The sequence below is a fragment of the Manis javanica genome, chromosome 2 (assembly GCF_040802235.1).
Source record: "Manis javanica isolate MJ-LG chromosome 2, MJ_LKY, whole genome shotgun sequence".
Lineage (NCBI taxonomy): Eukaryota > Metazoa > Chordata > Mammalia > Pholidota > Manidae > Manis > Manis javanica.
The window spans coordinates 26,655,064-26,670,453 of NC_133157.1; the positions used below are offsets into that span (position 1 = coordinate 26,655,064).

Consider the following 15,390-nt stretch of genomic DNA (forward strand, 5'->3'; position numbering starts at 1 on the left):
TCTCAGAGAGCACATATGTAAAGTGGACATAACCAGTAAATAAATGAACAAATTAGAAATGAATATATAATATGTCATGTTCTAATTAATATTCCCTTTGCATAATTTATGACAGTATACATATTTTAGGTTACAAAGTGTTTTTGAGAACTCCTTATGCCTTTATTATTTTCTAAAGTTTTAAGGGTGATTGTATTTTGCTGGGGCTTCCTAAGAAATTTTTAACATTTTGCATTTTCCTAACAGTATCTTTTTAAACCACAATCATATTTTATTTCTGAAGTTAGAACAAAAAGCTAAGTGACAACAACAAACCTAAATATTCCTGTCATACGGTTTTGAATGTCACATAGTGAGTTTGTTTTGACATGGTGATTTTCTCTTTATGAATTTTGTGTCTGTGGCCACTGTGGGTTCGGAGTCACATAGCATAAAGCAGTACTCATATTCCATCAGAGTTTTTCCTACCCACCATGTTCTTCACAGCAGCCTTTACATCCTTGTTCCTTAGACTATAGATGAGAGGATTGAGCATGGGGGTCATTACTCCATAGAAGAGGGAAATGAGGGCATCAATGATGTCCTGATTATCTGTGCCACCAGAGCTTTTGGACTTGGGCTTTGCGTACATGAAGAAGGTAGTTCCATAGAATATAATGACTACTGTCAAGTGTGCTGAGCAGGTGGAGAAGGCCTTATGTTTTCCTTCACTGGAAGGAATCCTCAGAATAGTGGCAACAATAAAAATGTAAGAGATGGAAATTACTAGCAATGGAATAACGAGAACAATCAGATTTGACCCTGCCATGCTGAGTACATTGATTGAAATATCAGCACAGGCCAGCTTTAGGATAGCTAGAATTTCACAGACAAAATGGTTAATAACATTATTAGCACAGAAGGGTAACTGCACTGCAAGAGATGTCTGTACCACTGAGTCAAGAAACCCAGTAACCCAGGATCCAGCTGCCATAGGCATGTAGGCACCTTTGCTCATGATGACAGGGTATCTCAGTGGGTAGCAGATGGCCACATAGCGGTCAAGTGCCATCATGCCTAGAAGCACACACTCTGTGACCCCCGTGGCAAAGGACAGAAACATTTGCACCATGCACCCAGAGAAGGAAACCCTTTTTTTTACTGTCAGAAAGCTGTCAAGGGTTAGTGGGACAGAACAGCTTGTGTAGCAAATGTCCAGGAAGGAAAGATTACAGAGGAAGAAATACATGGGGGTATGCAAGTGAGAATCGTAGATGATTACTGAGATGAGGACTCCATTTCCCAGCAGGATCATCAGGTACATCCACAAAACTAGCACAAAGAAAACTGTCTGGAGCTTTGGGTGGGCAGAAAGCCCAACAAGAACAAATTCTGTCAGTATGGTATCATTGCTTCTTTCCATATTACATGTACCTCTTCTTCTACAGCACTCTATGGATGATAGAACAGATACTTGTTAATACAGTGTCTGTAAGAGCTATGTCTTGTAAGAGTCACAATCTGTGCTACTTAGTTTTATATTTGCGTGCAATAATAAAACCCTGGGGCAAATTTCATACTGTTAATCCAGGCCACTAGAGTAGGAATCCTATTCTGATTTCCCCAGGGTTAAGAGAGGTACATTTGATTCTATGATGTTTGAATCCCAAACCAGTGTATTGCCATTTCTATTCGTTAACATATTGACCATCAATCAGTGGCCTACAGCCTGGATGCAGCAGAAAGATGTGTTTTGTTTGGCTGTGATTCCTGCAGTATGCTTTAAATTTGAACTAGAGGTCAACATTTCAAAAGCGGGAGATATGTTATAAAAATGTATATTTTCAGTTTGTCTTCAAATAAATTGTAATATTTTAAAACACTGGCCCATTTCTATTATAGACCTATTACAGTTTACCCACTGCATTTGAAGCTTGTTCGCCATTCCAACAGATTAACCTCCTCCCTCTCATCTTGTTGTTAGTGTAAGTGAATAATAGTTGCCAATAAACATATTATTCTCAGTTTATCTCAGTCATTTGTATTACCTGACAGGATCATATATGTATTTGAATTTTTGACCCATTGCTGCAGAGCCAACTCATCCATCCACTAGGCATAGTAGGCCTACCATACATTAGAAGCAAAAATAAAAAATGTTTTGATTTCTTTTAAAATCTGAATAAGTGAGTTTTTAAGTTTTAATAGATAACATTAGTATATTTATCTTTAAACTAATGCAGATGTAAGCTGGAAATTTCAATATTAGTTCATGGAATAAAGAACCCATGACAGTACAAGTGTCCAGGGCTATTAAACTCATAATGCAGTTTTGTGTGGTTGAATTTCTTTTTAGAGATCAGTTTTTTTTGTTCTGGTGGTGTGTCATCATTAAATATCTTTTTATAGCCTTATTGCAAAAATCAGGCTCATCAAAAAAAGGGACATTTATTTATATACTCCAGTTCTACCTCAATATGATGAGGAAGTATGTGTTCAAATAAATATTTTCTTTAATACAAACAAATAGGAAGTATTTACAAAGCCAATTTTATCATGAGCAGAGAGATACGGTGTTGTATATTGTAGGCCCCACTTCATTTCCTTATTTTCACTGCATGCAAGAACTATCACTTAGGGAGTAACAGTAATAATAGTGCTTTCATTCAAAATGTATACATTTAACCAAACCAGTGTTTTGCAGCCATTATTTTTTGGCAAATAGGATTTATACAGAAGCATAACATATAACACAAACAAAAAAACAATTTTCCTAGTTGGAGTTACACTGGTTTGCAGGGAAGATAAAGCCCTATCCCTTTAGTACCTTATTTACTCTTTCTCCCTTGATTGAGTTTAAGAAGGAGGCCTAGCATTGAAACGAAGGGGCATAGTATGAAAACCACCATTGTAATCAGTGCGAAGTAATATGAATACTCTGCATTTTGTAGTTTTGGTAAAATAATAATGAAATATTAGTTTATGTATTGATTAGTCTCTAATCAGTGTATCTATTTATTTGTATTAGATTATTGTATGTCTAAATATGTATTCAGATACATAGTTTTATTCATTAAATTCAAGGAGGCAGGACTATTATTGTATGACATGTGAATTACTTCCTTTAAGATTTTGTAAACATCACCAATAAATCATGATATAAGCATACTAAAGAAAACAAATTATTTCAAGGGATGCAGGAAATAAATTTGGTGAAGATTAATTCAGAATTTTCATATAAACTATTTGAAGTTCACAAGCAGAAAGTAATTTCCTAATCTTGAAAGAAAACTTACGCCAGAAACCTATAGCAAATTGCTATTCCCTAATAATAAAGACAGTTTATACATTCTCATTAATATCTGGACTAAGATAAGGATGCCCACTCTTATAGCTCCTATTTAATGTGGACCTGGTAGTCCTCGTCATAATCATAAGACAAAAAAATGGTAGAAGTAGCAGTAAAAAGGGACTAAAAAATGTATAAGAACTGATGAGAAAAATTTGTAAGACTTTTGGAAGTACAATCAGTGGAAAAATCACTAGGCTTCTCTGTATTAGCACTATGATTAGCAAGCATAATAAAATTGAATTTAATAAAATTAACAAAGTAGATTTTATCCTAATAAAGTACACACAAAAGCTCTTACATAAATCATTTAAAAATTATCATAAAGAGCTTAACAGAATATGAGTAACTGAAAAGGTAGAACATGTTAATGGATGGGACAATATAAGGTTGTCATTTCCCCCCTAAATTAGTCTATACATTCAATTAAATGTGCTCTAAAGTTTAGCTGGGGTTTTTTTTTAGCTATATGAGTATACATTCTAAAATTTATATGGAAGAATAAAAGTACACAACTTGCACAGTTAATTTTATAAAAGAAAAGTAAGGGGGCATACACATTTGTAACATACTACAAAGGTATAATAATAAAGATATTATGATAATGGCTCAGGGACATTTAATAAACCACTGGAAGGGAAAAAAGATCTCACATAAAGATATGTTTATATGAAAATTTGATATATCATAAAACGGTCACCCCAAAGTAGTGAGGGAGTAACAGCTTAGGAGACCATGTTAGGAAACTATGTTTATATATGAGGAAAAGATAAAATTAGATCCTTGCATCACTATAAATAAAGGTGGAAACCAGGCAGATTGACAATTTGAATGTGAAAAAAGTTGCAAAATTAGTAAAGGGCAATATAGAAACTTTTTGTGAACTTGTAGCAGAGAAAAAGCTTTTAAAACAAAATCCAAATGGCACAAACTAAGAAGCAGAATTTGGTGGGTTTAATATCAGTGAAGAATATCAGAGATAAAGTTTACAGACTCTCTGAGATAGTTGTTATATCTGAAACTAGCAAGTAACCCCCTTGATAGAATATACCAAAAAAAAAAAGAAGCAGAGAACAAAAAAACCCTCTTGCTTATCAAAAAGGTAAAGCTTTAAAAAAGCAGAGAATTGTTTAAAGGACATGAATTAGTGACATGCAGAAGAGAATTCCTAAATGGCTGACAGGTATATGGAGAGATTTGCACACTTGGAAAATCTGCAGAATGCTCATTAAATGTTCAAAATTAGAAAAGTGCTCATTAAAACATTAAACATAAAACATTAAAACAGCCATGAAGTATCATTCATTTCATTAGAAAAGTAGATAATGCCAAATGTTGGCAAGCATGTCAGGGGTAGGATTCTAGTGGGAGTATACACAGGTATATTGGAAAACTCTGTGGCTGTATTAAAATTGGGCAGGACTCAGTGATTCCATTCCTGGGAATATGTCCCATATAAGTTCTTGTCCAGGACTATAAGAGGAGAAGCATGAGGATTCTCATCATTGCACTGCTTGTGGTAAAAAGAGTTTGGAGCAACCTTGATGTCCATCATCTGAGTAATAGTTTCACCATATGAGAGCCTGCATTATGGAACAGTTTGCAGAAATGAAAAGCAAATGAACTAGATGTCTGCATAGCAACATATTTACAACTCTGAAAAGTGTTTTAAAAAGTATGCAATATTGTGTTTTATAGCACATTAAGTTTACATATAAATTTGAAATACATATGTTACAAGGTACATGCATTTTTAGGAACAAATCAAATAAGAGTGGGGTGAAGAATATTAGTGGAATCAATGATTATAGGAGAATATATGTGGCTTTGTAAGGACTGACGAAAATAATGTACAGAGGAATATAAAATGAAATACAGAGGAATATGATGAACTAAAACCTAATTTTAAAAAGGGAACAAATGAAAACATAAAAATCATACAGAGCAATATAGGACATATGCCAATAAAGGAGCTCTGCTAAGAAATGCAGTTTTAATAGAAAGGACTATCATAAGTGTAAAAATTGACTTCTGGCACCGTGAAACAACACATAATGGATTGGAGGGAAATAATTAAGACACTTAAAAGAAAAAAATGAGTTAAAAACTAGACCAGCCACTTTACAAATGACATTTTAAATCTAGCAAAAGAAAAAATAAGTCATAAAGTTGTTGGTCAGCAATGCAGAAAGGAAGTTCCTAGGGTCAACTGGAGACACTGCTTACTGAACAGATTTCATGTCTTGGGGTCCCACTGGGAAGGTTATCCCTAGTTTAGAGATAGATTACCCTGGAATTCCTCTTAGCCTTGTTCCACTAAATATGCTATTGTAGGTGCAACCCCGTTGTTTGGCCTTTCTGAAGGTTGGCATCCAGGTCACTTGCACAGAAGGAAATAATGGAATGAGCAGAGGAACTAAGTGGTTGCTCCCCATTGGCCTTCCTGTTTCACGTTGCAAAGCATGGTACTCTGCTTCATACTAGTATCTGTGTCCTAGTCTCAGTCAATCCCTGTGAATGAGGTCCAGCCTCTTTTTGTTCTTACAAATCAATTTTTAGTCTGTGGAGCTAAGAAACAGAATGTGGACTTTGTAAACAAACAAAGAAACACAACAAAAAAGGCCAAACCAAAAACCAAAAAGAACTCACAATATTGGTAGTGAGGCTGTTTATAGGAAACAGCCAGCTTCCCTTAGGGGAAGCCTCTGAATCATGACCCATGTTTAATCCAAACTCCAAAAATTAAATACAAATAGACTTCAAAGAAGGGGATATCATTTCAGAGAGGGCCAGGATAAGATTCCATATCTTTTTGGAGGGAAGACTTTCATCTCTTACACCTAGAAACTTTCTTCCAGAAGTAGTGAGTTTATTGAGGAATTGCTCACTGGATAAAGAAGGACACATTGATTTTGTCTTCAGTTTTTCCTCTAGATGTCCCAGAGTTTGTAGGATATATAAGCAACAGTAGTTAAGTGACATGAGCTGAAAAAATCTTGGCTGCATCTCTCAGGAGCTCTGTGATGTTATGCTAATTTTATAGCCATTTTCAGCAACTGTGGGCTCTGCTATTATTGGGGCAGCCTGGTCTGAGTTTGACTGTTATCACATATGCTAAGTTTATGTTAATTTATGGCTAAGTTTATAGAATAGGAACTTTAAACCTATTTGATTCTTCCTTGGGTCATAATTATTGCAATTAAAGAGTATGAGACCTGAAATTACATTATTAGGAAACCCAACTCTAATGCCAGATCTTTCAAAGGCTAGGTAAGTGAGGGCTGCACTTTTTTGCAGAGTCTGATGATCTCATCTATAATGTTACCAATAGCTTCTTCATAGACTTAAGGAGAGAATCCAATGTATGGTACAATGAAAGCATATTGCAAGCTAAATGTAATATCCAAATATTTGTTCATTCATTCTTTCAACAGATATATAGCAATAGGCTAGTGTATGCTAGGCAATATAACTAGGGTTGGTGATGAGAGGATGGTGATGAGTAAATGAAGTCATTGTAATGGGTTTATCTCAAAACCAAAGAATAATTCTTTATACAAATATTTCAGTATTTGTTAATTTAATATCTTCCTTTCATATAGTTTTATTATTTTGAAGCTTCAAAAGAATTGTCTTAAGCTACTGCCTTTTCACTTTAGAATCAAGGAAAGCAATGGTAAGGGAAGGTAAATGACTTAGTGTTCTGGGCCTAATTAATTGTGAGTAGGAAGCAAGCACTGATTGGTTCTAAAGCCCATGCTCTTTCCATAACACTGTATTATCTCAGAGAGGGAAATGTGTGCTGTGTTAATCTTACTGGCTTTAGGGACAATTGGAGAGAAGCTAAATTAGTTAAACTTGGAATCCAAGTAGAATGACAGACACATTGAGAATATGACATCCACAGATTAGATGCTACAAGCTAAAGCGCTTAGCACAATGTAAGAGTAGATGCTCAGATTTTTTTTTCTGGAACATTTCTGTTAGCCAAGATTAATCCCAGTCAAAAGTAATCAAAACAACAGAGATAAATGGCCTTTGGTATATTTTTAATTCCCACAATTTATTCTCCAAAGTAAAATCTTACACTGGAACTAAGGGGCACTAGTATAATGAGGTACTAATTGTAGCGATCATGGATGACAGAGCTTCCAGATGTGGTTAGTGGAAGAGGTAGTTTATGTTGATTCATATTTACAGAGTTAGATATAAGAATCATATTTTTTGTTTTCATTAATTTGAATTCAACAATTATTTTGAATATACCCATACCAGTAGTATGACATCTCAGCTATTTTAAAAATATTTCAAAATACAATTGACCCTTGAACATCATGGAGGTTAGGGATACTGGCCCCCAACACATTAAAAAATCTGTGTATAACTTTTGACTTTCCCAAAATAACAAATAGCCTACTGTTGACGGGACCATGCTGATAACATAAACAGTCAATTAACATGTATTTTGTATGTGTATCATATTGTTTTCCTACATAAAGTAAGCTAGTGAAAAGAAAAAAATTTTTTCAACTTCTGCAAATCTCCAAAATATTTTCCAGTATATTTATTGAAAAAAATGCACCTCTAAGTAGACCTATGATTTCAGAATGTGTTGTTCAAGGATCAGTTGTATCTTTAAAAAACATGGTGGTCATAGCAACTGTTGAAGATGGTTAAATAACTGCATTGCAGTTGCACATATTTGTGACATAGAATTAATTTTTTTCAGCAGGTAACAGATCGAATGATAACATTCAAATTGCTTGACAGCTGAAGAAAATAAGGGAGAACACGACTGTTTTGCAACGATACCTCTAAGAGCAAATGGAGATCTAATATTCTCATTCTGTCTGCTCGGGGTTGGAGGCTAGGGTGGGGAGAAGAGGCAGAATGAATGTTTTAAAGAGGGAGTGAAGCACAGAAGACAAGTAATGACTGTGGCATCTTACTACACTGATGGACAGTGACTTTAATTGGGTATGGAGGGGACTTTATAATATTGGTGAAGGTAGTAACCACATTGTTTTTCATGTGAAACCTTCATAAGAGTGTATATCAGTGATACCTTAAGAAAGAAAAAATAAAAAATAAATAAAAGAGGGAGGTGTGACAAAGAGCACTGAATTTTATTTTAGAGTACCTAAGTTTGAAACTCAAAGATTTGGAAGCACCTGTATTCTATTCTTGAAATCATGCCAATCACTATCTAAGAGCTTTGTTGTGAAAGTTATCCAGCAATGGTCTAAAATATTATGCAAAGTTTTATGACACTAAATGATGAAAACTTGACAGGTGAGAAAATTAATATGCCCAGTTAAAGCCTATAGAATTGATCTTACCCATAATTTGAAAAACAATATTTACAAGAGAAGAAAACAATATGATGTCATTTATGTACCTCTGAGCCTTAAGAATGTTTTCATTTGCTTAGTTTGAGATCAATCTTCTTCCTTAACAGCTGCTTTGCTTTACAACTTCAAGAAATTCTCTCTATTTTATGTAATAATTAGCCAGATAAAGTGAGGGGTTATTAATTAGATATAGATAGCAACCATGGTGCTGTAATTATTCTGTTCCAGTTTTAACTTACCAGCAGCTTATTCCTCTGGTACAACTGATAGATGTGTCTGTTTAAAATACTCTGACTCTCAGGCTCAGAGTTTTTAGTTCAAGACTAGTTCTCTTAGTCTTGGAAAAAGAAAATATGTAAGATGACCCATAGATTCTTGGGTCCTTTGTGGTTATCTAAGTGTTTCCGTACATTTTAAGCTCCAGAAATATCCTCCAAAAGTCCACCATTAGTGTAACAAGGCAATTTAAATTCTTTTTGGGGTTGGTCAGGGTGGAGCCTAATATTTACAATAAACTGAAGTTAGGAATTTAAACACAGAGAATTAAAAAGTTTCCAAAACTCCAGGGAGAGTGTAGCTAGATCCAATTATACTATATAATTGGTATATTCTTGTAATGCAATTCAAGTAAGAAACAGATCATTCTCTACATTAACACAGTATTTGAAGATTTTTAATGCTCAAAACAGAAAAAAAGTCTCTAATTATTATTTTTACTTTTTGGACATGATCTGAAAACATTCCATGATTATTAGCATAAATTGCCTTCCATTGCATAGAATTTTAAAATATCTAACTTGGTTCTCAGAATACTACCATGAGTTACTACAGTTATTTTTGTTATATAAGTGTAAAGACTGAGACTCTGAAAGGTGAAATATTTTACTGAACGTTGTCCAGCCAGTATGTGAGAGGGTAAAAAGATCTCAGATGCTGCTTTTGTGACTTCAGCTCTCTGCATCTATTTACAGTCCTGCCTCATTTGTTATGAGTGGGAACCTGAAGTGAGCTTTTAGAGTATTGCATCCCCAGTCTGCAATGAATGCAGGAAAGTTAGATGAGAAGAATAAACAATTGAAACTGACAATTAAATGTTAATAAAAAATAAAATCTGCGATTTATTTTCACTCTAAATCCAAGTCAGAGTTGAAGCATGTGGAAGAGAATGTGACCTTTTAGGAAAAGCAATTCCTCTTTGACTTTAATAACAAAAGTCTGCATTCAAACTCATCTTTTGTGCCAGAAATGAATCCTCCTTTCTCGGGATTCCCCTGTTAAAGCATTTTCAGACAAGCCTAGTTTTTCAAATTGGTAATTTCTCCTTAACCTTCTAAAGATTTCTTCTTTAGTTCACTTACTGTAAGTTTTGCTGCTCAGGCACCTGACATCTAATGACAAATAATAATGGATAATACCAAGTAAGTGGGGGGAAGGAGCATTTTTCTATGTACTTTACATGTATTCAGTTTATCTAAACCTTATTACAATCTTATAAGATACATAATGTTGTTATCTTCATTTTAAAGATTGGTAACAAAGATTGTGGAACAAAATGATATTATTCATTCCCTGTGTATCTACATGTAACAGGATTCCCTAAAGGGACTGAAGACAATTTAATGGCAGATAATTTTCTGTTTTACTCTTCTGTATCACAGCACCATCTCAAGATGTACCTTGAATGTGGTAAATACTCAGAATACACAGTTGTGGACAAATGGACAATTTTAGCATATACATTAAGTTTCTCCTGTGGTACTCTATATTTTTTATATTATGAAATTATGTGTTGCTTTAATATTTATAGTTATTGTTTGCAGTGGTGCTTTTCAATGGTTCACAGGGCTATTGAACAAATGAAGCATCCTGAAAGGAAGCAGAGCTTGTGTCCTCTTTCTCTAGCCTCTTTCTTGCAATCTATATGTTTTATGTGCTACTGTGCAATTTTTATTGGCATATGATTGACATATAACATTGTATAAGCTTAAGGTATACACCATGTTGATTTGACATACTTATATGTTGCAGTATGAATAATACTGTAGCATTAGCTAATATCACCATCTACCCCATAATTATCACTTCTTTCTTGTGGCGAGAACATTTAAGATCTAGTCTCTTAGTAACTTTCAAGTATATAATACAGTATTATTAAATACCACGATCACAGTTATATTCCTGGAACTTAATTCCTCTTCTAACTTCGACTGTGTGTGCTTGGGCCAATATTTCCCCACGTACCTCACCACACAGCCCCTCGTAACCACCATTCTAGTCTCTCTTTATATGAGTTAAGCCTTTTAAATTCCATATATGTGATATTAATACAGTATTTTTCTCTCTGTGTGTGGTGTGTCTCAGTTACCATAATGCCCTCAAAGTCCATTCATCTTATCCCAAATGACAGGATTTCCTTCTTTCTCATGGATGAATCATATTCCATTCTTTCTCTCTTTGTCTCTCACACATATATCTTCATCAATCATCTGTTGATGGACATTTCAGTTATTTCCATGTTTTGGCTATTATGAATAATGCTGTAACAAATATGGGAGTGCAGATATTTTTTTGATGCTGTTTCCATTTCTTTTGGATATATACCCAGAAATGGAATGCTGGATCATATGGTAGTTTTATATTTAATTTTTTGAGGAACCTCCATATTAGTTTCCTGGTCACTGTAGCATTTTACATTCCCAAAAGCACTGCACTAGGGTCCCCTTTTCTCCACATCCTCGCCAATACTTATCTGTTGACTTTCTGCTGGTAGATACTCAAACAGGTGCGAGGTACTATCTCATTGTGGTTTTGATTTATATTCTCCTGATTAGTGATGAGCATTTTTTCAAGTACCTGTTGCCCATTTGTATGTTGTCTTTGGAAAAATGTCTGTTTGGATCCTCTGTCCATTTTTAAAATTGGATTGCTTGTTTTTTGTTATTGAGTTGTATGACTTATTTATATATTTTGGATAGTGACCTCTTATCTGATACATATTTTGTAGGTTGCCTTTTCATTTTATTGATAGTTTCTCTTGCTATACAGAAGCTTTAAGTCTGATGTAGTCTCACTTGTTGATTTTGTTGCTCATATCCAACATAGAGTTTCCAACACCAATGTCAAGGAACTTTCCCCCTTTGTTTTCTTCTGTTTTATGATTTTGCTGGTCCTTTCTGTTATTTTGTAAACTCTGTCATTTATTTCCACTCTATTTGTTACTTCCTTCCTGTGGTAACTTTGGGCTTCATTTGTTCTTCTTTTTATAGTTGAGGTGTAAAGTTAGGTTATTTTGATCTTTCTATTAATATATACTTTTATCACTATAAACTTTTCAGAACTTGTTTTTAGCTTCCCATAGATTTTGATATATTGTGTTTGCATTTCCATTTGTTTCAAGACAGTTTTCCATTTCTCTTTCGATTTTTTGTTTGACCCTTTGGTTGTTCACGAGTGTGTTGTTCAGTTTCCCCATGTTTGTAAATTGTTCAGCTTCCTCTTGTTGAACGATAACCTGGTATGACTTTAATCCTCTTAAATATGCTAAGCCTTTTTTTGTGGCCTAACATGTGATCTATCTTGGAGAATGTTCTATGTACATGTGAGAAAATATGTGTATTCTGCTGCTCTTGGATGGAATGTTCTATATATGTCTGTTAGGTCCATTTGTTTCCCTGTTGATTTTCTGTCTGGATTATCTATCCATTGGTGAAAGTGGGGTATTGAAGTCCTCTACTATTATTGTTACTGTTTATTACTCTCTTTATATCTTTCAATATTTACACAATATATTTGGGTGCTCTGATGTTTCGTGTATATATATTTATAAATGTGTTGTTTCCTTGATGAGTTGACTCCTTTATCATTATTTAATGACCTATTTTGTCTCCCACAACATTTTTTGTCCTAACATCTATTTTGTCTCAGTATAGCTACCCCCACTCTTTTGGCTTTACTTGCATGGATTATTTTTTTTTCTATCCCTTCACTTTCAGCCTATGTGTGTCCTTAAGGCTGAAACGAGACATATAGGCGCCATGTCGTTGGTTCTTGTTTGTTTAATCCATCCAGCTACTCTTTGCCTTTTGATTGAATTCAATTCATTTATATTTAGAGTAATTATTGATGTATAAAGACTTACTAATGCCATGTTATTAATTGCTTTATGACTGTTTTGTAATTCCATTGTTCCTTTTTTCCTCTCTTGCTGGCTACCTTTGTGGATTCGTGAATTTTCCTGGTGGTATGCTCTGATTTTCTTCTCTTCATCTTTTGTGAATCAACTATAGGTTTTCACTTTTTGGTTACTATGCAGCTTACATAAAACATCATAAAGATATTAGCTGTCTATTTTACACTGATACTTAACTTTGATTGTATACAAAAACTCTCCCCTTTTATTTATTCCTTTTTATGTTTTTAATGTGACAGCTTACCTCCCTCTATTTATATCATTCATTCTTTAACAATTATAGTAGCTTTAGTAATTTTTAATGCTCTTCTCCTTTCATATTTGTATTATAGCTAAGTGGTTTTTTACATCCTTTTACAGAATTACAGTTTATAACTCTAACTATGTATTTACTTTTACCAGTGTGTTGTATATTTTTGCATGTTTTCATGTTACTAGTTAGCATTCTTTAATTTAGGCTTGAAGAACTTTCAGCATTTCCTGTAAGGGGGGCGTCTAGTGGTAATGAACTCCCTCAGCTTTTGTTGATCTGGTAGTCTATTTCTTCTTCATTTATGAAGGATAGCATTGCAGAACCTCAGTGTTAATATCTACAGTATAGCTCAGGGCATTTTCCTAAAGGATTTAATTAATTAATGTGTTATCTACCTATCTGAATTCATGTCCCAAGGCATCCATTCTGGACTTTTTTTTTTTAACTTGTATGCTCTAAAACATATGGATTCACTTTCATCCTATGAATTTATTTTACTACTATTTGTATTTCTTTTTATTTCATGGTTGGTGATGACATCCTGCATGAAATTAATTCATCTAAAAGAATGAAAATAAAGGAAAGAAGTTAAGTGACTATGCATTTAAAACACAGCAGATATCTGTCTTATTTAATTTTAATATCTATGTCATTTTTAAGTTCTAGTATTTCATTTTAATAATTATCATTTGATTTATGATTTACTTTGAATTCTGGTAAATATATTTTGAAACTAAAAAGCTCTCATATTTCATAATATTTCTTTGGTGAACATTTGCCTCTGTTTCCAAAAGTTACATGGGTGGGAGAATGTTTTTTCATTTTTGAGCTTTAGGTCAGCTTCAGTATATTCCCAATACCACTCTTAATTGGGTCTGTGGGACACTGTCTCTAACACACAAAGAACTTTCTTCATTCCACAGTTCTCTCATTCCAACTTTAATTGCTTTGGGAACTGGGGGACAATTACAACAACTGTTGCATAACAAATATTGACTATTCTACATCTGCAGAATCTGGCATTGTTTGTTGACCCTGACCTTAATTTGGAATGCTGACATAAATACTAAGAAGAAAGTACCTGGTTTTTCTAGGAGTTGTGTTATCAGTATAAAGGTAGGTCTTGAATACCATGAAACTATACCTTTTCAATCTATAGTAAAGGCTCTTATTCAGTATGAATCTGTAATTGGAATAACCTGATGCAGTACAGGTACCAGTTTATTATCATCAAAAGACAGCCGTGAACCATTATTTTTATTATGATTTTATTATGATTTTTATAATGCCTATTAATCTTTAAGCAATTTCCACATGCTATCTCTGTATTTCCTGATAATATCCCTGTAAAGAAAATAAAGCATGTGCTTTTATCATTGTTTTACAAATGAAAGGAGTGAGGCTATAAATTTTAAGTATAAACCTCCCCCCAAAGACTTTGATTTTAATCTGAGGCACTTTTTCAACATGCTAAATCCATGTAATATATATTCCCATGAGTATTAGGTGATCCCCTATACTTACAGTGCCTAAACTGATAATTATGTGTACTACTAAGATAGCAGCTTATTAGTACTGACTGAAAGATACTTACAAAAAATTAAAGCCTGTAGCAGAATAATAAATCTAACATACTAAATTTTGCCTGATAATTAGACAGCAAATACTGCACAGGAAATTATCTGAGTCTAGAAAGTGAGCCTTTACCTTTTGAGTCAAACCCATTTATTATGTGCAGCTATTTTGTTAGGTTTAAATGTTAGAAGGATGAGCAAGATAGAACTCCTTCCCCCAAGTCTCTTGTTACCTCACAATCTAAAATGATAACCAACTTAAAGTACTGAGAGCAGAAGTAAACCAAATGTAGAAAGACAAGCCTGGCTCAAGGTGGGTTTGAGTTAGTGAAGAGATTCCTGCCTAGAAGGGAGAGGCTTAAAGCAGGTGGCAGGGAGAAATTGTTTAGGTAGCCTCTGGTGGCGCGTGTCATTACACTTGTCTGGAAGGGGAAGCCAACAGGCTCTCCAGGCTTGGATCATCTCCACGTGTCAGAGTCTTTGCTGTTCTTCTTCCTTTTGCATTAGTGACTGTGCTGATCCAAGAGCTCATGTCACTTGTACAATGCAACCTCTGACCAATTTCAAGCCCCACTTGGGGAGAATTTTTATTTATTATAGAAAGTGGTATAGAGTTCGAGTCATTGCCCCTTTCTTTTAGGCAATATTGAATACATAGTCAAGTTTTCTTTGTAATTCCAATTATTCTATGGTTC

The 15,390-nt window shown here is 34.2% G+C and overlaps 1 protein-coding gene across 1 annotated transcript; it reads right to left on the bottom strand.

The window, feature by feature from the left end:
- Positions 1-427: 427 nt before the first annotated feature.
- LOC108401859 (olfactory receptor 13C8) lies at positions 428-1,402 on the bottom strand. The gene has a single exon (XM_017668054.3). The coding sequence runs from the start codon at positions 1,400-1,402 to the stop codon at positions 443-445; it is 960 nt and encodes a 319-aa protein (XP_017523543.3). The 3' UTR covers positions 428-442.
- Between the last annotated feature and the right edge of the window lie 13,988 nt (positions 1,403-15,390).

Coding starts and splice junctions, on each gene's coding strand:
- LOC108401859 (XM_017668054.3), bottom strand. CDS start 1,402: ATGGAAAGAAGCAATGATACCATACTGACAGAATTTGTTCTTGTTGGG.